Below are 25,664 nucleotides of genomic sequence, written 5' to 3'. Positions count from 1 at the left end.
AGGCTGCCAGGAATGGGCCAGGCAGCGGGGGTGTCCAGGTGTCAGTTCCAGCGCCATCTCGATCTGGGTTTAGAGCAAGCCCCTCCGTTTCCCGCTGTGCGGCCTTTCGCAAACTTCCTGACCTGAGTTTGTCCGCCTGTCAACAGGGTTGTTAATGAATATCAGGGTGTTGTGAATATCGAGTGTGACAGTGTAACTCTGTCTCCATCTGGGTGGCTGTCATCATCAAATAATGGAGACGGGAGGAAGGTCCTCCACCCTGCGGGCTGGGGCCTCCCTCACTGTGATGGAGAGGGAGGGACTTCTGTGTAGATGGGTCTAGGAGCAGGCCTTGGGGGAGAGGGGGCCCAGTGTGGCCAAGAGAGGCAGGGAAGAGTTTGTGCGGAGGCCACTGTCGGGGCAGGTGGGAGGGAGCATGTAAAGGGACCTGATCCTGGGGTGTTCCCAGGGCTTCCCTTGTGGCTCAGCTGGTAAAAGAATCTGCCCGCAACCTGGATTCAATCCCTGGGTTGGGAAGACCCGCAGGAGAAGGGAAAGGCTACCCACTCCAGCATTCTGGCCTGGAGAATTCCATGGACTATACAGTCCATGGGGTCGCAAAGAGTCAGACACAACTGAGCGACTTTCAGTTCACTTCACTTCCATGGAGCAGGGCGGGGAGGGAGAGGAGACAGGGAGAGGAAAGAGAAGGTTCTGTTACAACCCCCTTCCCTCTCGCATCACCCACCCCCACCCCCAGGGCCTCACTGCAAAGCACTGGATTCTTCCCACTCTTGCCTGGGAGCCACATGGGGCAAGAGTTGGAAAGGCTGATTGTGTTTAAGCTACGCTCTGAAAGGTGGCCCCCCGGGGGCTGGACCGGTAGCGTCAGGACTGAGTCTTGTCTGTCTCTGGCCCCCAGGCCAAAGCCCTTTCCCACACTTAGCTCCAGTTTTTCCATCTGAAGAATACAGGGTTGAACCAATTCAATTTTTTTGCAGCTGTTTTGACCACAATTCACGGTCAAAAAAAGAAAAACAAAGGTTTACACACACATTTAACTAAAGCTTCATAGAACAATCCTTTATGACACTTTTGTCCTCTGATGTTTTCTGTTGTACACCATTAAAAAATGCTGGTCATGGCCCTCCTTGCTCTGAACACTGACCCAGCTCATCTGGAAGGTTCCTTCCTGCTCTGGCAGGCAGCAGTTCTGTTCCATTTCCTCTGGCCTCATGACCCCCCATCAGCCAAGCCTTCGTGGTTTCCTTCTTCATATCTTCAAACAGTAACCTCAGGCTGCAGGAGGCAGCCCCTGGACAGACGGCGCTGGTCTGAGTCCCCCCACCCCCCGTCCGTGGGAGGTCCTGGCGCGCCCACTGTCTGGCTTCGCGCTGCCGGCTCTGTGTCTGTGGGTGGGGAGGGTCCCTGGTGCTGTCACCATGGAAGAGGGCTGGGTGTGAGTGGCATCCGCGCTGCTCTCCCCACCCCACCGGACTGTTGCTGGAGCCATAGGACACCCGTCTTCTCTCTGCAGAAGTCGCTGGGAAGTGGAACTTGGCTCCCAGATGGAATCCCAGGCTCTTCCCCAGGCCCGGCCTCTTCCCCCTGCCCCACCTCGCCCTGAACTGCTCTCTGAAGGCCCAGGAGGCCCCATCGTGGGAGCTGCTGATGGACAAGAGAGAGCTTTGGACTGACAGACCTGGGTGCAGACCTTAGCTCCATCTCTGCCTGACTGTGTGACCTTGGGAAAGTTCGCTGACGTCTCTGAGCTTTTCCCTCAACTAACGCTTGGAGATGGCAGCCCCCGTCTTGGAGGGTAAACTTAAGGGTGAGATGATGGGTAGAGTGCTTTGTCTGGTGCCAGGCACAAGGAAGACTCGGTCCTTTTAAATCCCATCCCCTTTGTGTCTCTGTGAGGGACCAGCTGGAGAACCGGCAGCTCTTGCTGCCCTAAGGCAAGAAAGGGGAGCTGCCTTCCAGGGTCAGCTACAGGAGGGGCAACATGGGAGAGGGCATGCCTTAAGGTGGCGGTCCCGGGAGCGACTCCCCAGCCCCCAAATGCGCAGAGTCTCGGGTGCAGCAGGCATCTTGTGTGCACTGGGCGGCCCATGACAGTGTCTGAGGAGGGGACTCCTCCCCTCCCCAGGCAGGGAGTGGGGAGAACGGACGCTCTGGGCCCCCAGAGTGGGCCAGGAGCTTCTCCCAAGGCTGATGCTGTGTGTCAGCTCAAGGCCAGGCTCATCGCACGCCACACCATGGGGCTTCCTTTCAATCCTCGTTCTTTGGAATCCCTTTAAAAATTCACTCTCCTGCAGGGCAAGGAGGAATTCTCATAGTATGTTCTCTTGGAACAATCTGGTTCGATCCTCAACCGCCACCCGGGGTAAAGGGTGTGCTGTGCTTCGCTTAGTCACTCAGTCGTGTCCCACTCTTTGTGACCCCACGGACTGTAGCCCGCCAGGCTTCTCTGTCAATGGAATTCTCCAGACAAGAATACTGGAGTGGGCTGCCATGCCCTTCTCCCCAGAATCTTCCCAACCCAGGGCTCAAACTCAGGTCTCCCGCATTGCAGGCGGGTTCTTTACCAGCTGAGCCACCAGGGAAGCCCAGGTAGAAGATGGGGCAGGCCTAAGCCTTCCATATTCACAGGGTAGGAAGAAGGACTTTCTAGCAGACCCTGGAAGCAGAGTATCTAAGCAGGCAGTCTTGATGTGTTGTTTGCCTGTTCCCCTGATGTCACCCATTACTGAGGCAGCATGAACGTCTTCTTTGCGGGTTATCTTCAAAGCCCATCTCACTTTGTTTTCGGTGCCATCCCATGGTGATAACTGTTGAAAGATCCATATCTTGGCTCAGATCCGAGTTATCATGGCTCTTAGCCCCGCTGGAGATAGGCATGAGGGTACCTCTGTTTTCTGGGACTGCTGTTCCCAGGCAGCTGCTTCTCAGAACATGGAAATCCGTTCCTCCCAGGGCTCCTGGGTGCATTGGCTGTTGATAGCTGTAGACCCTGGGGCTCTGCCAGCTGAGGTGACATGCCCAGGGGGCACACAGCTCCAACAGCAGAGGTTAGGGGCCCTTCACAAGGCTGCCTTATGCAGCTGGGTCTTGACTCTGCCTGGGGAGACCTCTGACCCCTTACCTCTGTGCTCCTGGCCCGCTGCCTTCTGCTCTGTTTTGCCAATAACCAGAGAATCTCCTTCCAAGGCAGTGGCTGGCTCTTTAACCTTGGAACATAAATAAGTTGCTGGGTCTTGTTTTAGGGAGTTCATGGGACTGGCTCATGGTTCAGTAGAGGCTGTGAAATTTCTCAGGACCCGAGGCTGCCAGCGCAGTTTTAGGCTCACTAGCTGGAGGGCTGGCTCGGTGCCTCAGTTTCCCTGCCTGTATGTGAAGGGCAGTACCCGCTGGACCCATTCTGGAGAACCTGCCCTCACAGAGGGCAGCGAGGCTGGGCTAAAGTTCAGGACTGGGTTCTGTCCTTATTCTGCCACTGCCTTGCTACTTGCTGTGTGACTTTGGTCTAGTTTCCTCCCCTCTCTGAACCTCTTCTCAAAAGACGGCAAAGGTAGCGGTGCTTTGCAGAGGTCACAGAGGGGAGACTTCACCAAGCTCTGGGGCCACAGATTGTGCATTATTTCATCATTAGCCACGGAGCGACCCCCAGCCCTGTGGGCCCAGGGGAGGCTATGCTAGGCCTGCAAGAAAGCGTGTGGGTGGGGGCACTTCTCTGGTGTTCAGTGGCTAAGAATCCAAGCCCCCGAGGCAGGGGCCTGAGGGCGATCCCTGGTCAGGGAACTGGATCCCCAGTGCCGCAGCTAAGCATTCACACGCCACAACTCAAGGTCCTGCCTGCTGCCACGAAGATCAAAGATTCTGTGTGTCACAACCAAGACCCAGTGGCAACCAAACAAACGTTAAAAAAAAAAAAAAAGCCTGCGGGAAGGACTGAGCTACACACTCCGGGCTGCCAAAGCTGTGTCAGGCAGCAAGCCCCCAGCAGGGAAATGTGTTCCCATCATTCGCGGCAGCATAGCCTGGCCCCACAACCTGGGCAAAACTGTTGGGAGGTTTCCCTGCGCTCCGGCTCGCTCCGAGTGCCCAAGACTCTCCCTGTCCCCAGCTCCAGGCTGGTGTCCCCTGGAGCTCATCCTGGGAGTCGGGCTGGTCAGGGTGCCTCCCCTTGCTGGGCCAGCCAGCCTGCCAGCAGCTGGTATGCCGTTGCACTGGGTACAATGAGGCCCAGATTAGACAGTGAGCTCACCGCGACGTGAATGGGGGCACGGGCGGCTGGAGATCTGACTTGGGGATATCACTGCGGATCTCCCAGGACCCTCTCCCTTCCTCTCTGTCTCTCGGACTCTCTGCCTCTGTCTCCCCCCATCTCCTATGCACACACCCAACACCCTCTCTCGGAAAGCTTGCTGGGGATTGTCATGGCAACCCTCCAGCAAAATTGTCAAGACACTTTTATGCTCACAAGCGTACCAGACCAAGTGCTAATTCTGAGTGAGGCAGAAGCAGCTGGTAGGACGCTGAAGCCATGGGCTTTGTGCAGAGGGCCCTCTGTGGGGTAAAGAGGGCCGTGGGAGGTGTGGGTGGAGCCAGGAGGCAGGGCAAGGCCCTGTCACTAGTCTGCCACAGCTGACTCCTCCCCGCCCCCAGTGCCACATTCATCCACCTCCATCACCCATCTCCACCTGGATTCATGTGCACACACGCACACAAGTGAACAAGTGTTAGTTGAGCCAACATATACCCAGAGTACAGACTGACCCAAACAGCAACATCTGGAATAACCATGACCTCATTCAGCACTTAGAGGCCTGAGACCCACCCTGGAGAGACTTCTGGCTGAGCCTGAGGGCACAGCTAGCTGACCCAGGCTTTTAGCCGGCGATGGGTCTCTGCCAGTGCCGCAGGAAGGGGCCAGGCCCTCGTGTAAGGAAGCAAAGAATGGACCCGTGACCAGCAGTGCCCTGACCTGGTCCTTCCCACCTTGCTGTGTGGCCTCGTGGCTCCCCGCCTTTCTGCATCCCAGGACAGACGCAGCATCCCTGGGCCCATCGGATCTGGACCAGGTACCGTGGGCTCCCTTGGATACGAAGCCCTGCTGATAGCTGAAGAACTGGTAGTTGCTATTTTTAAACCCCGGCTCTGCCCAAAAGCCAGAGTGGGTGGGGATGGTGGAGGAGGTGATGGCACAAGCCCCTCCCCAGGCTGATGCCATCTTCCCCCCATCTGCTCCCCCAGCAGCGCCCTCCCTGGGGGGCAGCCTTCCCCCTGCAGCCTCAGCCCCAGTTGCTTGCCACGCTCTGGCCCCAGCGGGAGCATCTCCCTCCTGCAACTGGGTCCCCTCATCGGCACTTCCTTCCGAGGATTCTTGACTTATCAGAGCTGGAGGGGTCCGCAGCAAAGCAGAGTCTGGCCTCTTCACTTCAGACAGGGAAACTGAGGCGCAGAGATGGGAAGCAGTGGTTTCCAGGCCTCAGGATACATGGAGGATGGAGCTGAGGCTGAAACCTGGGCTTCTCACTTCTCATCCAGTGCTGTTCCCATCGCATCAAAGGGATGGTGTTTGGAATGGATAGCTCATGAGGACGCACTGTATAGTTAAGGGAACTGGGAACTCGGCTCAACTTTCTGTAGCAACCTAGTCGGGGGAAAGAATTTGAAAAAGAATGGATACATGTATATGTAAGCAAAGAAACAAAATTTCCGATAGAAAAAAAAACCCCTAAAACTGAAAAAGGTTTGGGGGGACGATGAGATTGGGTATTGCAAACCATGAGCATTGCTTTCTGAGTCGGGCAGACCTGGCTTGAGTGCCGGCTTCAGCACTTTAACACCAAGGGTGACCCCAGTCAGCGGCCAAGTGCCTTCAGCCCTCATCTGTAAGGTGGAGTGAGAGCCGGGTCCCCCCCAGGGGTGCTGTGAGGGTGACTCAGATGAGGCACGTGCGGGGCACCGCTTGCATCCTAGGTGTTTCCCCGGGGGACAGTCTGTCTCCCTCCTGTGCAGTCCCGGGGGTGCAGGCCTGCTGAGAAGAGGGGCCACCTCTTGTTCCAGGGTGGCCAGGGAGGCAACCTAGCCTGTCCCGGGAAGGCAGGCTGCACCGACAAGCGCACATATGGAGAAGGCCTTGCAGAGAGTGGTGCAGAGTGACCCAGCAGGGCCCCGAAGCGGGCGGACAGGAAGGCTGCAGTGACGAAGCGGCCTCGGAGCTGAGACCTCCGCGGGGCGGGGACACAGACGGCATGGCCCCGGCCTCTCAGTCCGTTCAGGTGGAGCCTGGCTGGGCCCCGTCTCTACTCCCATCCTAATCATCTCCCTCCTTCTAGAAGCATCCTTCTCCCGCACTCTGACCCATTCTCCTGGTTTCCACACTCTTACCCTGTGGGACGTTGGTCCTCTGAACCCTTGACTGACTCATGCTCCTCTCCGTGTTGGCTGGTCCGAGCCCCGCTCTGTCTGGAAGGTGGGTTTCTACCTGTTTCCCTGTCTACACCCTGGCGACTCCCAAACTGCCGCCACCCGCCCCCCACCCTCCTCTAGGTCCCAGAGCCCCACCTGAGCTCTCCGCCTTATGTCTAATGGCTCTCCTGGTTGGGACGATCCAAGTCAGTGTAAAAGAGGTTCCAATGTAGAGGAATTTAAAGGTATCCAGTTGATGGCTCTCTCACAAAATAGCTCCACAGGAAGTGTTTCAGGTCGGTAGAGAGCTCCGATCCACAGGGTCATTTGGGGACCCGGGCTGATGATGGCCCTGTGGTCTTTAGCATGAAACCTCCGGGGCTTGCATCCAACATGAGGGGAGGAACACGGAAGTCCCAGGCGGGATTTTCCTCTTCAGCAATGAGACCCGAGTCTGACTTCTGCTCACATTCCCCAGATGGAAGCTCAGACACGTGACTCCGACAAGCCGCAAGGGGCTTCCTGTCCTGGTGGTGGAGGAGGTGCTCTGAAGGGCGGCCCCCTCGTCCTGTGTCTCCCTGGCCCCTGGCTTTGCCCTTGGCAGTTCTCTGTGGCTTTCAATTGCCACCCTGCAGGATTCTGAAAGTCTGTCCTCCTTGGGTGCTTTTTTTTAAAGGCTGGGACCATCATGGGCTCTTCAAGTCCGGTCTTGCAATTTTGTTGATAATAACAGTCCCTTCAAAAATGTAGTAGGCTTCATTCAGGTCTTTCTGCTTAGTCAGTTCCATGTGCAGTAACCACACCCCAAGTTCTGTTCTTTTTTTTAAACTTTATTTTGTTTTGGAGTACAGCCAATTAACAATGTTGTGAGAGCTTCAAGTGAACAGTGAGAGGATTCAGCCATACACAAACGTGTATCCCTTCTCCCAAGTTCTGTTCTTCATGGAGTTACCTGTCTCTTTCTCCCCCATTTTAAATGAAAGCTACCCTAAGGCCATCTGAAATAACAGACCTGGATTACAAGGCAACCCCCCTCATATAATACTTTTCCGCAAGTGTGATTCTGTTATTCTGCTTCCTGTTTGCTGTGATAGACAGCCTTTGAGAAAGGCTCTGAGCCCTGAGGTCTGATCACTTGCTATTTGGACAAAACCCAGTTGTTTTTTCCAACCCTGAGGGTAGGAAGATTTTCCACATTATCTCCCTTTCTGTCTATCTCTTCTTGTAAATGAAACTAGCCAGTCTCTTGTAATATCTTGCTAAAGGCAACACTGAGAAGTCAGCACATGCCAAGTGTTTTTGTCTCTTTTCAACCTTAGCTCAGCTGGTAAAGAACCCGCCTGCGATGCAGGAGACCCCGGTTTGATTCCTGGGTCGGGAAGATCCCCTGGAGAAGGGGTAGGCTACCCACCCCAGTATTCTTGGGCTTCTCTTGTGGCTCAGTTGGTAAAGAATCTGCCCACAATGTGGGAGACCTGGGTTCGATCCCTGGGTTGGGAAGATCCCCTGGAGAAGGGGTAGGCTACCCACTCCAGTATTCTGGGCTGGAGAGTCCCATGCACTGTATAGTCCATGGGGGTCACAAAGAGCCAGACACGACTGAGTGATGTTCACTTCACTTCAACCATTTCTTCTAGAATTAGATGCTCAAGTAGGCATGTGGTCTGCCTTCCAAATTACCACAGGTAATGTTTTTTGTTAAATGTTTTGTCACAGCATAAGAAGGGTCACTGGTTTTCCATTCTCCAATATTTGTTTCCATATTACTCACCAGTTGTTGGCCACGCCAGTGCCACGTGTTTTAAGGTTTTTATACATGGCACCTTTCCATATCGGGTACCAATTTCTGTATCAGAGTATTGCTAAGCTGCTATTAAAAGGACTCCAAAATATAGTAGCTTAAGGATTAGAGAACTGAATTTTTCTCTCACATAGTACAGTTCTTTTTTTAAAAAAATTTTTTATTTTTACTGGAGGAGGGCATAGCAACCCACTCCAGTATTCTTGCCGGGAGAATCCCCATGGGCAGAGGAGCCTGGCGGGCTACAGTCCTTGGGGTCGCAAAGAGTCAGACACGACTGAGCGACTAAGCACACAGCACATTTATTTTTAATTGAAGGATAATTGCTTTACGATATTCTCTTGGAGAAGGCAATGGCACCCCACTCCAGTGCTCTTGCCTGGAAAATCCCATGGACAGAGGAGCCTGGTGGGCTGCAGCCCATGGGGTCGCAAAGAGTCAGACACGACTGAGCGACTTCACTTTCACTTTTCACTTTCATGCATTGGAGAAGGAAATGGCAACCCACTCCAGTGTTCTTGCCTGGAGAATCCCAGGGACAAGGGAGCCTGGTGGGCTGCCGTCTATGGGGTCGCACAGAGTCGGACACGACTGAAGAGACTTAGCAGCAGCAGCAGCAGCAGCAGCATTCTCTTGGTTTCTGCCACACATGACCTGAATCACCCACAGGTTTACATCTGTCCCCTCCCTCCTGAGCCTCCCTCCCCCTCCCCCCGGCTCCACCCCTCTGGGTTGTCACAGAACGCCGGTTTGAGCTCCCTGAGCCACACAGCGAATTCTCACTGGCCGTCTGTTTTACCTAAGGTAAGGTGTGTGTTTCCAAGCCACTCTCTCCATTTGTCCCACCCTCTTCTTCCCACTGTGTGTCCCCAAGTCTGATCTCTATGTCTGAGTCTCCACTGCTGCCCTGAAAACAGGTTCATCGGTGCCATCTTTCTAGATCCCACGCGTGCGTGCTCAGTCACTTCAGCCCTGCCCGACTCTGCGACCCTGTGGACTGTGGCCCACCAGGCTCCTCTGTCCACACAAGCATGCTGGAGTGGGTTGCCATGCCCTCCTCCAGGGGCATCTTCCCGACCCGGGGATGGAATTTGAGTCTGCCTGCATCTACTGCATTGCAGGTGGATTCTTTACCCACTGAGCCACCTGGGAAGTCCTTCTAGATTCCATATATATGCGTTAAAACACGATATTTGTTTTTCTCTGAATTACTTCACTTTGTATAACAGTATTTGTTTCTCTCTTTCTGACTTACTTCACTTTGTGTATCAGGCTCTAGGTCTGCCCACCTCATTAGAACTGACTCAAATGCATTCCTTTTAATAGCTGAGTAATAAACCACTGTGTATATGTACCACAACTTCTTTATCCGTTCGATCTGTCAATGGACGTCTCAGTTGCTTCCATGTCCTAACTGTTGTAAATAGTGCTGCAAGGAATATTGGGGTACAGGTGTCTTTTTCAGTTATGGTTTCCTCAGGGTATATGCCCAGTAGTGGGATTGCTGGGTCATATGGTAGTTTTATTCCTAGTTTTTTAAGGAATCTCCATACTGTTCTCCATAATGGCTGTATCAATTTACATTCCCACCAGTGCAAGAGGGTTCCCTTTTCTCCACAGCCTCTCCAGCATTTATTGTTTATAGACTTTCTGATGATGGCCATTGTGACTGGTGTGAGATGATACCTCATCGTAGTTTTGATTTGCATTTCTCTAATAATGAGCGATGATGAACATCTTTTCATGTGTTTATTGGCCATCTGTATGTCTTCTTCAGAGAAATGTCTAAGCCTTCTGCCCAATTTTTGATTGGGTTGTTTGTTTTTCTGGTGTTGAGTTTCATGAGTTGCTTGTATATTTTGGAGAGTAATCCTTTGTCAGTTGTTTCATTTGCTATTATTTTCTCCCATTCTGAGGGTTGCCTTTTCATCTTGTTTATAGTTTCCTTTGCTGTGCAAAAGCTTTTAAGTTTAATTAGGTCCCATTTATTTATTTTTGTTTTTATTTCCATTACTCTAGGAGATGGGTCATAGAGAATCTTGCTATGATTTATGTCAGAGGGTATTCTGCCTATGTTTTCCTCTAAGAGGTTTATTGTTTCTGGCCTTATATTTAGGTCTTTAATCCATTTTGAGTTTATCTTTGTGTCATAATACAATTCTGATATGATCATTTCAGGCCTCACTCCAGTGGGTGATGGATTCTGATGCATAACCTGCAGACCCCACAAGGGCCCTCCCCTCCCCAACCCTCTCTTCCCTACAGCCTGCTTTTCTCAGTCAGCGGCACCACCATCTAACATTTGTTCCGGCCAAATACAATGATGTCAGTCTTGATTTCCAGCCTCCCTCCCCAGTCCCTCCCCTTCCATCCAGTCCATCAGTGAGTCCTCTCAACTCTATCTTCTGACAAATCCCAGATCTAACCATTTCCTTCACTCTCGTCCAAGTCTTCCGTGTCTTCTATTTGGGGATCATGTGATGATCTTCTATGTGGGATCCCTGCTTCTTCCCCCACACCCTCTCCAGTAACTCTCCACTCAGCAGTCAGAGTAAGACTTTAAAAACACAGACTAGAGCATGTAGCTCCGCTGCTGAGAAACTCCCAGTGCCTTAGGATAAAATGCAGTCTCCTGACGTACACACACTACGGTGTATAAAATAGGTGACTAGCGAGGGCTGACTGTACAGCGCAGAGAACTCTGCTCTGCGCTCTGTGATGACCTGTATGGGAACAGGACCTGTGAAGGAGTTTGGGTGTATAACTCGTTCACTTTGCCATGCATCAGACACTAACACAACACTGTTCAATCAACTGTACTCCAATAAGAATTTTTTCTGAAGATTAAGTCCTGCTTTTATTTTTCCCCCATTTTAAAATGTATTTTTAATTGGAGGATACTTGCTTTACAATAGTGTGTTGGTTTCTGCCATATATCAACATGAATCAGCCATAGGTATGTGTATGTCCCTTCTCTGTCAAACCTCCCTCCCACCTCCTACCCCATCCCTCTAGGTTGTTTTTATTTTTATTTGTTTTAAATGCAATCTCCATAGCATGATCATCAAGGCCTTCTGTGACTGGCCTTACTTCTCACGACCCCTGCCCCCTCTGCTTTAGCCACAGGAGTCTTCTTGCTCCTCCTGGAATAAGCCTTACTGCGTCCATGCCTTGGCACTGTTCTGTGGGAAACGCTCGCCTCCCATTTGTCACACCCTGGTTCCTTCTTTGTCCTCCACGGGGCAAAGAGCTTCAGTGGAACGCATAAACAAGGAGTCTTGGGGGCTAAGTCTTCTGGGTTTGAATCTCAGCTCTGCTGCTTACTAGCTGTGTGACCTTGGGGAAAGGTGCTTAGCTCCTCTGTGTCTTGATTTTCCTGTCTGTAAATAGGGATAGTAAAAGTACTTTGTTATCCAGGGTTTTGAGAAGATTGAATAGAAGTGATCACATTAAATGAGTTAATGCACAAAAAAAGACTCAGAGCTGTGGCATCTATAAAACGCCTGACAGTGCTATTATTGAGGAGGGCATGGCAGCCCACTCCAATATTATTGCCTGGAGAATCCCCATGGACAGAGGAGCCTGGTGGGTTATAGTCCATGGGGTTGCAGAGTCGAACGTGACTGAGCGACTAAGCACAGCACAGCATGGTGCTACTACTGTCCTTCAGGGAGCAGCTTAAATACTCTGAGGAGCCTTACCCGACCACCGCCTGACCCCCACCCCCACCCCTCCACACCCCCCATCTCTCCATCTGCATCCCTGTCACACCACCCCCAGGACATTTCTTGTTTGGGTGTTTATTGTCTGCTCTGCCCCCTTCCCTAGACTGGAACTTTCATGAGGGCAAGGACTTTCCTGAGCCGGTATTCTGCAGGTTCTCAATAAATCTTTGTTGAATGGCTATGGACAGAATGGAGGCCAAGTCCATTGATTCCCTCCTTTCCCAGCAGCCCTGAGAGCTGGGTGCTGGCACCCCAGGGCCATGTGTCAAAAACGATGCTCAGGGTTTTTCCTTGGGAGTCTGGGAACCCCAGGCAGGGGACCTACTTTTAGAAGCCCTGGGGGCATTGGTGGGTACCACCCTTAGCAGAGGACAATCAGAGCCTGGAGTCTGGAGTGCAGACCCCTCGGTTCCATCCGTCTCTAGTGGACTACTGATCCTCTCTGGTCCTCAGCTTTCTCATATGTAAAACTGCGGGAATACCAGTTACCTCACAGGGCGGTTAGGGAGATTAAGTGGGATAATATATGTAAAACACAGCTCCCTGCCTGGCTTGGAGTAAAGCTCTCCAGATGGTTAGTTATCATTATTGTTGTCAGTGCCATATCTAAGTGTCATTCTTCTGAGCATGAATGGGGGTGCGCGAGGGACTTGGAGGGTGCAGGTAGTTGAAGACACAGACATAAAGACAATTAGGGGAGAGAAGTGGCCTGGAGTCCTCGGTTGTGTCTGTATTCACGCGTGCCTCTGTGCCTGCGTGCGTGTGTTTGTATGCACGCATGGGAAGGAGAGGTGGCATGGATCCAAAGGAGAAATCCGGTCCTTCCTCGGAACTCGGTTTTGGGGAGCCCGAGGGGCCTGGCTTTCCCTGCGGCAAGGAAGACTGGGAGCTGTCTCCGCCCCGCGCGCGCTCAGCGCGGAACCCGTGGCCAAACAACCGAGCGCCTCGATTGTGTGTTTCTGGGATTAGGAGGCTGGATGGGGCGGGGGACCTAAGCCCCCGCGGCCACCACGGTTGGGCCGGACTTGGGGAATCCCAGGGTGGGCAGGACCCCCACCCGCTCCCCGACCGCCCCGCGCCCGGGCCCCGCCGCGCGCTCCGCAGCCTCGGATGCTCCCGGAACGCCCGCGGGCGGGGCCTGCCTTCCGGAGCCGGGTTGGCGGGCGGCGCGGGGGGGAAAGGGCCGCTCCTTTCCCAGAGTGGCGGGGCGACGTCAGGCGGAAGGGCGCGGGGCGCGCACGCTTTAAATGGCATTCGCTGTCATCCGAGCTCGCAGCCGTGTGGGCTGGAGCCGGCTATATAAGCGGCGGGCCGGGCCGCCGCGGGGCAGACGGCGACAGCGGCGGCGGCGAGCGCCTCGGAGCAGCGCACCCCCCACCCCACCCAGCTCCGGAGCCCCGCGCCCCCCGACGGGCCCGCCCGCCCTCCAGAGGAGCGCCGACCCGGGCCCGTGAGGGCCACCGCCACCCCGCAGCAGATTTGGATCCCCCGCCCGGCGAACCCCAGGCTGCTGCCTCCCGGGGGGTCCCGGCGCAGCGGCCGCCCCCGGAGAGCCCCGCCGCCCCGCCGGCCGGCCCCGAAGCCGCCGGCCGCGCCATGGCGGCCGCCAAGCCCGGCGAGCTGATGGGCATCTGCTCCAGCTACCAGGCGGTGATGCCGCACTTCGTGTGCCTGGCCGACGAGTTCCCGCAGCCCATGCGGCCCGCCAAGCTGTCCAAGGGCAAGGGCCGGCTGCGGCGGCCCCGCCAGTCCCGTTTCAAGACGCAGCCGGTGACCTTCGACGAGATCCAGGAGGTGGAGGAGGAGGGGGCGTCCCCGATGGAGGAGGAGAAGGCCAAGAAGTCGTTCCTGCAGAGCCTGGAGTGCCTGCGCCGCAGCACGCAGAGCCTGTCGCTGCAGAGGGAGCCGCTCAGCGGCTGCAAACTGAGGAACAGCCTGGACTCCAGCGACTCCGACTCGGCCCTGTGACCTGCGCCGCCCGCAGCCGGGACCCGCGCGCCCGGGCGGCGCGTCGCGACGGACCAGCGTGCGAACCTCGAGGAGGGCCCCGCGCCCCGCACCTCGGGGTCCCCCATCCGCCGAGCACCCCGGTTGGGGGACTGCCTGGACCCTCACCCGACTGCGAACTTGTCCGGGCGCCCCGAGCTGAGCTCGCCCCGGCCGGGAGCGCGCGCCGGGGAGCCGGGGAATGGGGGGGCGCCTTTCTTTGCCCTTGTAAATGTTTATTTTTTAACTCTTCCCAGTACGAACTCTGCTGTGAGTGTGTGCGGGGAGGCGCACCCGCGCTGAGTCGCCGCGGGTCCCCGGGGCTTCGCGGAGAGTCGCTCTACGCTCTTGTCCGATGGTCTGAAACTCCGATTTTTGCACACCGCTCCACCGTGCCCACCCCCTCCCCCCGCGCGCACACCCGTTTACACTCACGCCGACCCACTCTCGCTGAACACTTTTATAATTGTTAGGCGCGGCCGATGGGACTTGGGGCGCAGCGCAGCTGGCGCTGTGGCCAGAGGATTGATATTTATTTTTGCATTGCGATGGCTGACGGCGTTTATTTAACGATCTTTTTACCTAGATATGTCTGTGAGGCTCCCAAACGGAGACAAATAAAGTCAATATATTTGCACAGTGCATTTCTCAAGGCTCTTGACTTCTTGGGCCCCTTCAGGGCCCAGGTTCCCAAAACTAGGGGAGAAGAGGGGAGGATTAATTAGCTGGAATGGGGTGGTGGTGGTGGTGGTGCCAGGAATCCCCGACTGGAAGTAACTTAACCAGCTTCGGTCACCGGGACGAAGTCGCAGCCCCAGTCCGCGGGTCCATGACCCACCTCCCCAGGGGACCCGCCGGCCCGAGTTCTCTCCTGCCTCCCAGGTCTGTTCCCCATCACCAGTGTCCAGGACGGGGTGGAGCCGCTAGGGAGGTGAAGGTTGGCGCTGTGAGGACTCAGAGCACCTGCCTGGGGCGGGCTGACCTCTCATGGAGACCGGGATCAGGGTCATCGCCCCGTACCCACCACGGAAGACCCCACTCACCCCGCGCCCTTTCCAGGCAGTGGGGGGAGAGATGCCCGAGCCAGCAATGAGAGACCCAGGCGGGGATCTCTGGGTGGTGGGATCCGAGGGACGGCTGGGAGCGGGCGAGAGTGTGTGTGTGTGCGTGTGTGTGTGAGTGTGTGTGTGCGCGCGGGCGCACTCCAAGTCGCCCGAGGGGGCCCGGCGCCCCTCCACTGGGGCAGCAAACAGCGGCTGCTTCGGTGGTTTCGTCCTGTTCGCCACTTCTTCCCTTTGCCCTCGTCAAGGTTCCGCAAGGAATCTGTCTTTGGTCAGAGCCTGAAGGGCGCTTGGGTACCACGGAGTCCCTCCCTCCCCCGCCTTTGTTTACAGACGAGAAAACAAACCCAGCGGACAGGGAAAAGTCACATGAAGAGCAGGCGCTATGCAGCCAGCTCTGACTCGCCGTCCAGTGCTCCTTCCGTCACACGACTCTTGTCTTTCCAGTGCTTTCCAGCAGCGGCCGGCATCCCTGGCAGTAGGTGGTAATGGGGGTAATAAACGGCATTTGGTTGAGGAAACAGGTCTCCACACTTGGGACCCCCCCAGCCAGCCCACCTCTCTAGGGTCACGCCAGCGTTGAGCCACCAAGGCCAGGCTTTCCTCTGAGTAGTTCGGAGGGACACGGAGGGGGTGGATGCCCTGACGACTCGGGTCGCTCCAGGTCGCCGGGAGTCTGTGCTCGGGTGTCCCCTGGTGGTAGGGGACGCTGATGCTCAGCTCAGCCCGGCCCTGCGGGGCATCTGCGCGGCCTTTTGCTCCTCACACCGCAGCTCTTGCAGGCCCCGGCTCTGCGGAAAACCAGAGGGCAGAGCAAACAAAACAGACAAAAAGGGGTCGCACAGGGTCTGAAGGGGAAGCCTGGCCTGATGCGGTCCCCGGGGCGGCACAGAGTCCGCCATGACTGAGCAAACGACCAGGGTCTGAAAGAATGCTCTCCCCTCTGGCGCACAGAGGGGGCCAGGCTCAGGCCCTTGGGAAGAGTAGTCTTTGGCGCCATCTTCGCCCCCACCCCGGGAATTCACTGGCCTCTGGTCCCCATCAACGGCCAGGTCCATTGCAGGGATGCATGAACAAGGAAGGCATTTGGCGTGGTGAGGCAGCCATGGATCCACGTTTTGATTCCAGTCTCTGCAGCCGCCCTGGCTAGGCTGGTTTGAGCTCCTTGGGTGGGAGGAGGGTGGCTGAAGCTCAGAAGCCCCTCCGAGAACCTCCTCCCATTCTGTTCCCTCATCCTGTTCCACCCCCTACCCCCATCTTATCTTATATTTTAGCAGTAGTTCCTGTTTCTGCTCTTCAAGAGCCAGGCGCCCCCAGCCTTCCTATGGGTTTGTCCTTAAGGCCCGAGATCCTGGCTAGGTGTCTCCCTCTGGGCACCACCTCCTGCCAGTACCCTTCTCCCGGCTGGAGAACCTCCTTCTCCACCACCTTCAGCTCATAACCCCAGCTGAAGGCCTATTTGTAGAGCCTCCTTGAGTCACCCTGGCCAGGACCTGGGAATGTTGTGGGGACCACGTGTAATCATTCCAGTTCTTGCTCAGCCTCTGGCAGGACCCAACACCCAGTAGTCCCTTCTGAAAAGTTTGTTGGGTTAAAATGAGTAAGGGGGCAGGGGGAAGATTGATGTTCATCTTGCCTACTTCCTGGTTTGCTTTAAAGTTGTTCTAATGTTTTATTAGCCAAGAACTGTTTGTTCCTTATAATAAAAACGAGTAACTCATACTCCTACCACCCCGAGATAAATATGTCAACATTTTGGAGGTTATGCCTATATTATTGTGTGTATGTATATACATATGTATACAGATATACATGTTTCACGAAATGGATTTATGCTGTAAATACTATTTTTAAGGAAATATTTCTTTAATTTCTGGCTGTGTTGGGTCTTTGTTGCTGGTCATGGTCTTTCTCTAGATGTGGCAAGCAGAGGCTACTCTGTAGGTCCTCGGGCTTCTCACTGCCGTGGCCTCTCTTGTGGACCACAGGTGTGAGGCTCCAGTAGTTGCAGCTCACGGGCTCCAGAGTGCAGGCTCAGTCGCCCCGTGGCATGTGGGATATTCCCAGACCAGGGATCGAACCAGGGTCCCTTGCATTGCAAGGCAGATTCTTAACCACTGGACTGCCAGGGAAGCCCCCCAATACTATTTTTTTTAAGCCACTTGTTTTCTTACTTGGATTTGTATTTAATATCAGTATTGATCTATATCATGATTTGTATAAAATCCTACTGAATAGATGTGCTTCCCAGGTGGTGCTAGTGGTAAAGAACCTGCTTGCCAGTGCAGGAGACGTGAGAGATGAGGGCTTGATCCCTGGGTTGAGAAGATTCCCCTGGAGGAGGGCATGACAACCCTCCATGCCTAGGCAGTACTCATGCCTGGAGAATCCTATGGACAGAGGAGCCTGGTGGGTTACAGTTCATGGGGTCGCAGAGTCGGATACGCCCGAAGCAACTTAGCATGTTGAATCGATACCCCAGATTTAATTAAGCTAATTTCCCACTCTTTGGTATAAAAGTGATTGTTCCGGTTTCTTAGTTTTGCCTATAACTGACTTTAGTTCTAAGGATTGAGTGTGCGCGCACGTGTGCTAACTCGCTTAGTTGTGTCTGACTCTTTGCGACCCCATGGACTGTAGCCCGCCAAACTCCTCTGTCCATGGGAATTTTCCAGGCAAGAATACTGGAGTGGGTTGCCATGGCCTCCTCCAGGGGATCTTCCCAACCCAGGGATTGAAACCATGTCTCTTAGCTCTCCTGCCCTGGCAGACGGGTTCTTTACCACTAGCGCCACCTGGACTGAGTGTAGAAAGAAGTTGGAAGCAGTAGTGACAGGGAGAAGGGGAGGAGATGGGGATGCTGGTGTGGTGGAGGCAGCAGGCCGGGTCTGGGTGCTGGGGCCTGCCGCGTTACACTGGGGATGCTCTCTGATTCCGAACATCTTTGCTCTGCTCAGGGGAAGAAGGAAGAACGAGACAGGAGGGGCTTCTCTGAGGTGCCTGTGCAACTTCTAGGGCTCAGGTCCCCCCTGTGTGATCCAGGGCACCACACAGCTCCGAGGAGCTGGGCTGGGCTGGGCTGGGAAGCCAGATAGTGGGAGAGGAGGGGAGAGACGGAGACATGGGCTGAGGGAGCAAGAGAGCATGAGAACCAGAAAGATGGGAAGGAATGAGGCCCTCGGGGAAACGCAGAGACAGAGAGAGATGGGGAAATACAGAGTCAGGAGCCAGAAAATGTCACGAGACTAAGCAGAAGCGGGGCCACCCTTGGGGAGAGTGAGAGAGTGGGATCCGTGGAGAGTAGAGGGGAGGGAAGGCGACATCCGAAGGACTCTGGAGCACAGGGCTTGCAGGAGAGAAAACCAGGGTGAGAGCGCCTCGCTGGGAGCTGGGAGCCTGCACGTGCGTGTGCCAGGGCCGGGTGGAAGCCTGCCCAGCTGTCTGGCTTTACAGCCGTCTGGATTTACAGGCTTGTCCAAGGAGACGCTGCCTTCCTTCCCTGCCCCACCTGGGCTTTAGCCTGCAGCCCTAGCCTGGGTGATGGGTTTTCAAACAAGCTGGGGCCCGGAGGAGGTAGCACGTTGCCATCCCAGCCCTGGCCGGCAGCCTCTTCTAAACATTTCTCTTGGCCCCGGGGGTGACACTTCTCAGGGTGTTTTTCTTGCACTTGTTTAAAAACCAGATTGGCCTCTGCAATCCGCCGTGTGCCACTGCGGGTCTGCTTGGTGGGCGGTAAGGGGCGGGGAGCGTTGGTGAGCGGGAAAGGCTGTCTGATCCCAGGGAGTCAAGGTCAGCTATGGGCATGGGGGGCTTCCCAGGTGGCTCAGTGGTGAAGAATCCGCCCGCCAATGCAGGAGACACAGGTTCGATCCCTGAGTCGGGAAGACCTCCTAGTTAGGAGATGGCAACCCACTCCAGTGTTCTTGCCTAGGAAACCCCATGGACAGAGGAACCTGGCTGGCTGCAGTCCATGGGGTCACAGACTTGGACACGACTAGTGACTGGACAGCAGCAGCGTGGACTTGGGAGCCCTCCAGCAGGGAGCACATTTGGGGTAGCCCCTAGGCCCACAACCTGCTTTAAGATGGTAGGGGAGAGAACCGCCGGTGGGTACTCTGAATTCATCCTTCCCCAGGTGTTTTACAGAGGAGAGAACAAAGGATCCGAGGGGTTAAGTTTCCTGCCCAACGCCACACAGCTAGTCAGTAGCGAGCTGGATTGTGACATGTCTTGTCTTTTGTATTCTGAAGCCTGTTCTCTTCCTAGCTCCCCAACTTCTTACTGTACTCTGGTGATGAGGGGCCAGAATAGAGCAGCTCTGGCTTTGCCATCCGTCTCCTTCTTTGGCTGAGGCCGGGCCCCTCCCCCTAGACATGCTCCCCACCAACAACTTTGCAGGTGGCTGGGGTTCTAAGGCAGAATTCTCCCAGTTCCTGGGAGACCTGAGATTTCTTTCTTGGTGGACTTAAGTTGGTGGACTTTGCCAACAAAGGTCCGTCTAGTCAAGGCTGTGATTTTTCCAGTGGTCATGTATGGATGTGAGAGTTGGACTATAAAGAAAGCTGCGTGCCAAAGAATTGATGCTTTTGAACTGTGGTGCTGGAGAAGACTCTTGAGAGTCCCTTGGACTGCAAGGAGATCCAACCAGTCCATCCTAAAGGAGATCAGTCCTGAATATTCATTGGAAGGACTGATGTTGACGCTGAAACTCCAATACTTTGGCCACCTGATGCGAAGAGCTGACTCATTGGAAAAGACCCTGATGCTGGGAAAGATTGAGGGCGGGAGGAGAAGGGGACGACAGAGGATGAGATGGTTGGATGGCATCACCGACTCAATGAACATGAGTTTGAGCAAGCTCCAGGAGATGGTGATTAACAGGGAAGCCTGGCATGCTGCAGTCCATGGGGTCGCAAAGAGTCGGACACGACTGAGCGACTGAACTGAACTGAACTGAACTGGATTTCAGCTCAAGGATCTCCCGATGGCTCTGCCGAAGCCTTCTCAGACTGCAGGGCCGTTGCAGACACCCTGTCTCTCTCTCCTTCTCTCAGGGTCACGCTTGCCTTGCAGCCTGCTGGCTGGCATCCCCAGCCCGCTCTGCCTCCCTCTGCATTTCATGTCACACCAGCCTGCCTCCTAACAGAAGCCTTGCACACTTAATCCCAGCTTGGCTTCTGCTTCCCAGAGAACCCGGGCAGGCACTTGCTTCCATCTCCCAGCAGGTTCGGGGCCTGCCCTGAGTCTCCCTCAGGCATCATCGGAGAGAGAACTGTAGGGGCATGGCAAAGCTTGCCGAACGGAGGTGTGTGGGGAGGTCTGCTCGCCCTGTGGTTCTGGATGGAGAACAGTTGTGGCCTGTGTGTCTGTGTGCGGTGAGGGGGCCAGGGGGGCTCATGAGGACAGTCCTCTCCTCCTAATCTCAAGAGCACGTGACTCACACAGCGGCCACCTGCCCGTTCGGCTCCCAGCCTCTGATTAGCAGTGGAGACCGCTAATGTCTGCCAGCATTGATGTTCCGCTTCCTCCCGGGCATGCAGACAGTCGCTGTGTCCCGGATGCTCTTGTCCCTGCGTCTATCGATGAGGTAGGTTTCTTGCCGATGATATAGATTGGGAAGAAAAGTGTGTTTCTCCCCAGGCCTCGGCCTTAATACGTACCCTCCTCCCATCCCACCCCCATGTTCTCTGTCCCTTTCCTGCAAGCGACAACATGGATATGCCTGCAAGCCCATGATCAGGCCGACAAGGCCAGTGGCCCAGGGGATGGCAGAGAAACGGAGGGAAGGCCCCCAAGCCCCTGGATGGCCTCATGGAACTAAGAGTCTGCCCACCTGGGATGATCACCATGGACTGTGACACAGGAGAGAAACACACTGCCATCTTCTTTCAGCCAGTAAATCATTATCGGGCCCCTTTGTTATGGCAACCTCACCTTACCCTGAATAAACAAAAACTAGTGATGGCACTGGGGTGCTGTCCTAAAAAAAACCCCTGCAGTGCGAGGCGTTGACTTAGCGATTTTGCTGGATGTTGGGAGGGTATAAATATTACAGGCTGGAGAGTTAGAGTCCCTCGTTATACTTTGGAAGAGCATTTGGAAAAATCACGTTTATGACATTTTGGAAGGCTGATCGTGTACTGACCGAGCACACAGCTCTAGGAGAAGCGGTTGGAAAGAGCTGGAATGTTAGCATGCGTCTGCTATCCTCTGTGGCTTTTAGCAAATTATTACAAGACAGACATGAGTGATGGGAAAGAATAGGGAGTATCTAGAAACATGGGACCTCACAGGGGCGAGAGCCACCCCTTTTTGTAACCCACGCAGAAGGAAGTCAGCTGATGAGGCTCAGAGCCTTTCTCCAAGGCCACCCAGGAAGCCTCTTCCTGGAGCCAGGTTAGACTAAGGATATCATCTGCCCACTCAAACTTATTGTGGGAGAATCCACATTCCCCTCCCAGCTCCTCCCCTCTGCCACCCCACACAGCCCAGATTAGAGTGAGAGCGTTACCAAGGAGGGTTCTTGGCCTCTCTGAATCAATAGAAATTGACCAGAGCCCAGACCAGAAATTCAGGCAAGGTTTTACTAGGGCTTCTGCTGCAGCTAGAAGCAGATTCTCCTCCTTCTTGTTTGCTGATGGGGGTGGGGTAAGCTGGTTCCTAATATGGGGTGAGGGTAGGGATGTGGCCAGAGGTTGGGATGGAGGGGTGGCTTAGGTGTTTCGCCTTCCTCTTTGTTCACATAACCTCTTTGGTTGTGTGAAGCGGGCATGCGCAGTAGTACCCTGCTTTTGCGTCTGCCTCCTCCTAAGTGGCAGTGTTGGGGTGTCTTTGGTCTTTTTGTATCTTGTCCAGACTTTGCCCCCACTGCACGCGCATGCAGTTGTTTTTAGTCTCTTACGGTTGCTTTGTATTTTGTTACTTGGGAGACACTTGTCCAGGTGCAGGTACTGCAGCAGACGGTCTCAGGTCCCAGGTTCCGGCCTGTTTCAAGAGGGCCGGGCCAGAGCGGGCCACAGTGAAATAAAACTGCCTTCAGAATCATGTTCAGAAAACATCTTTGGGTATGATTCTTGGCCCGTGGAATCAGCTAGAAGCACCTCGACCAGAAGCTTGTTGAGAGAATTGCCAAAGCAAGTAGCAGTTGGCCAGTGATTACGATTGTTTGAGCCCCAAAGAAACCTTCAAGGAGGCCAAACTATTTAACGCCTGCTTCAGATGTAGCCACAGGAGATGGGGGAAAAGAGACTCTTCCAGAACCGGGCTGGCCAGATTAGCTTCCTCTGCCAGAGCAAGTCCCGACCGTTGAGGCCTGTAGAACTTACGCACCTACCTCTGCGCACCAGCCGGGGCTGCCCTGGTGGCTTAGACGGTAAAGTCTGCCTGCAATGCAGGAAATGCGGATACTGTCCTGAGTCGGGAAGATCCCCTGGAGGAGGGTGTGGTAACCCACTCCAGTATTCTTGCCTGGGGAATCCCATGGGGAATCCCATGGACAGAGGAGCCTGGTGGGCTTCCGTCCGTGGGGTCGCGAAGAGTCGGACACGACTGAAGCGTCTTAGCGCAAGCGTGCATGCACCAGCGACTTCTGAATGTTTCCCTGCTTCCCTTTTCCACATGGGAGTTTGTGTTGCGGTTTTCCTGTTTCCTATTTCCCACTGCTGTGTTTCGGCTGGGCAGAGGTGCGGCCGGGGTGGCGGGAAAGGAGCAGGCGCCTTGGCTCGCAGTTTCTGTCGTGAACTGTGATGAGCCTGTGGGGCTCTGGAGAGGATTTCCTTCTCCCAGGTCTGCGGCACTTTGATCTGAAAGTGTAACCAGATGGGAGTTTGGGATCCGTGTCCTCAGAGAGGGCGTGCGCGTGTTCTGTTGTGGGAAGAAGGGGTACCTAGTAGCCAGGTGAGCAGTGGGTGTCCCGCCCGTAGACCAGTGAAATCTGATTCTGCATCTTCCCAGGTACAGGGCCAGGCTGCAGTCTCCCCTCTTCGCGGTGAGCAGGCCCCATGCTCAGTGCTCCGGAAGGAGCAAGCCAGTGGCACGTGCCACGCCGGGCCTGGGCCTTAAGACGGCGGGCACGTGGCTCTTGTCCTGCCCCTAAAGACAAACGTGGGCGTTCTTGTGGCCTACCAGTGACCAAGCGTGCGGGCGGTGCTGGGGACCTCAGGACAGGACCGGGAGCTGCCTGAGGAGGTGGAATGTGGACTCAGGGTGGGCCGTTCTCTGAGACAGAAATGGACTCCGGTCTTCCCTAAACCACTGCCTTCCTGTTGAGTCTCTTTGGATTCACCTAACAAATACAGAGGCCTTTCCCTCAGTCCACAGCAGAGCCGGGGAGGGAGTGCGGGGTGCCCTCCACCAAACTGATCAGAGCAGGTGTTTCCACGGTAGGAAAATTCCCATCCTCCCACCCCCGAGGTGATCCAGCCGTGGGGGCGGGGAAGATGGAAGTGGCTCAGGACCCGCCAGACACTCGCCCAGCTCTGCTCCTTGACCTGTGGCCTCGGGCAGGTCACTTCCCCTCTATCCCTGGAGGCCTCCCAGCTTTGATTGCTGAAGTTTATCAAAGACCCTGATGGCCTTGGAGCACCTAGAGCCTGAGAACCCTGGCCCTCGGGGACGTGTGGGCAGGCAGCAGGGGCCGAGACGAGACCTGCAACCCCGCCCCGTAAAGATGGGGAGACAGAGGCACAGCACTTCCCTCCAACTCCTCTCCCAGCCTTGGGGAGAGTCCCAGAAACCCTGGGCTGGGCTGTTTGGTGCGGAATAATTCATGCCAAACCCAAAATGAGAGCCTGAGAGCCAACCCGCTGCGGGCTGGGACCCCAGCCAATGTGCACCGCCCCACGGCCCTGCTCTGCCCCCACCAGGACTTGGTCTGGTCGAGCTGGTTGGCCTTTCGGAAACCTCTGCCCTTCCCTCTGATCTCATGCAGAGGAATCTGACAGAGCCACCACTGTCCCCGTGGTCCTAAGCCTGCGAGGTATTCCAGGAAAGGCCAGACCCTGTCAGCCTGTTACTCCCAGATCCATGCCCCGTAAAACCCATTTTATTGGCTGTTATATGTGTTCTGAGGTTTATTGGTTGGCTGTTCTCTGGTCTGCTGTGGAATGTAGTTCCGCAGGAAGCGGCTGGCCGTGCCCATTCTGCTTTGGACCATCAGTGAGTAGCCCACATGTGGGACCTGGACTTGCAGAGCCCGTGTGGGGCTTGGTCCGTGGCCCTAAAGAAGCCTCACACACACACACACACACACACACACACACACACACGTTTATAATACAGTTCAGGGTGGGGAAGAAGCTCTCAACTTGAGTTGGGGTGGAAGTGGGGGTTTAAAGGGGCTTCCCTGGTGGCTCAGATGGTAAAGAATCTGCCTGCCACGCAGGAGACCCAGGTTCAATCCCTGGGTCGGGGAGAGCCCCTGGAGAAGGAAATGGCAACCCATTCCAGTGTTCTTGTCTGGAGAATTCCATGGACAGAGGAGCCTGGGAGGCTATAGTCCATGGGGGTTTAAGTCCTGACTCTGAGTCCCCTAGGGTGTACATTCAGAAATGTAGCACAGTGTGGCCATGGCTCAACCTACAAAGACAATAGTTACTGTTTGTAGAAAAGACATCCGAAGGAAGGTTGAATGGCTCAGTGATCCAGATTCAAAGAGTATCTCAAGGGTAGGAAATATAACCAGACCCAGCCTAATGAAAGGCTGTATCTGAGAATCAGAAAGCTACCTGGAGCTTTCTCTCCATTTCTGGCAGGGGGAGGGGGGTGGAAAGCCAGGTGTTAGGGATTGGGCAGTAAAGATGAATAAAGCTTAGGGAGAAAATAAAAGACCCAGATTCTGACAATATTCTCTGCCATCTTTGACAACATCTCCCCCCACCCCCCCATGGTTACAAGATGGTTGCCACAGTACCAGCATCACATCAGCCTTCCAGCAGGAAGGATGGTGCTGGCAAACAAAGAACCTTCACCTGGAACACTCTTTTATCCCATTATAGCATCATCTCAAAGTTCAGGAATCTTCTTATCTAGATTATACCCAAGTTCACTGAGGCTTATTAGGTACAGTCCCTCAGATACAGCCTCCTGACCTATAGTTCCTCTTGATCTCAAGACATGTCGACTATAAGGACAAATATTTTTTTTTTTTGTCCATTATTTGTCCATCACACATCCAACATACAGTGGTAGAATAAGCATAGGATAATTGATACAGACCCTTTTGTTTAAAGAGAAGGAAAATGGAGGGCACACAAAGGCATCAGTCCATAGCTCTTCTGATATATGGTTTCTTCTAACAGTCTTTAAGTTTTTACTAAGACTGTCCCTAAGATCCTTCCAACTTCCCTCTACTACCTAGCCCTGAAGCTACTCCAAAATGTTTAGGTCTTTGTTATGGTAGTCCCTACTTCCAGTTCCAGTCTGTATTGCCGTAGCACTAACTATTCCCAAGGGTGGTGGTTGGTGTAAACCAACGTAATTCTCTAGTGTCTCTCATGAGGTCTCTGATCAGGGTTTGCGAGCTCTTTGGCTCAGTGGTTCTGACTTGGATTCACTTAGGAGGCTGCAGTCTGACGTTAGTTGGGGCTGTACCCACGTGAGGGCTTGACTAGGGCTGGAGGGTCCAAGATGCGCACTCACACAGCTGGTAAATTGGCACTGCCGTCGGCTGGAAGCCTCAGCCCTTCTTCCTGTGGT

The 25,664-nt window shown here is 54.7% G+C and overlaps 1 protein-coding gene and 1 long non-coding RNA gene across 2 annotated transcripts; one reads left to right on the top strand and one right to left on the bottom strand.

Annotated features, from left to right (window-relative positions):
• Positions 1 to 1,035: 1,035 nt before the first annotated feature.
• LOC139037091 (uncharacterized) lies at positions 1,036 to 7,188 on the bottom strand. Its single transcript, XR_011489888.1, has 2 exons — positions 6,553 to 7,188; positions 1,036 to 5,635 (listed from the first exon to the last, which is right to left on the bottom strand). It is a non-coding gene; the product is annotated as an uncharacterized lncRNA (long non-coding RNA).
• A 5,829-nt stretch (positions 7,189 to 13,017) lies between these two features.
• C10H11orf96 (chromosome 10 C11orf96 homolog) lies at positions 13,018 to 14,550 on the top strand. The gene has a single exon (XM_020907501.2). The coding sequence runs from the start codon at positions 13,033 to 13,035 to the stop codon at positions 13,888 to 13,890; it is 858 nt and encodes a 285-aa protein (XP_020763160.2). The 5' UTR covers positions 13,018 to 13,032; the 3' UTR covers positions 13,891 to 14,550.
• The last annotated feature ends 11,114 nt before the right edge of the window (positions 14,551 to 25,664 follow it).

This window comes from Odocoileus virginianus, chromosome 10 (genome assembly GCF_023699985.2).
Source record: "Odocoileus virginianus isolate 20LAN1187 ecotype Illinois chromosome 10, Ovbor_1.2, whole genome shotgun sequence".
NCBI classification, from domain to species: domain Eukaryota; kingdom Metazoa; phylum Chordata; class Mammalia; order Artiodactyla; family Cervidae; genus Odocoileus; species Odocoileus virginianus.
The sequence above is the reverse complement of the archived record's forward strand: the minus strand, read 5'-3'. Positions and strand labels throughout refer to the sequence as shown.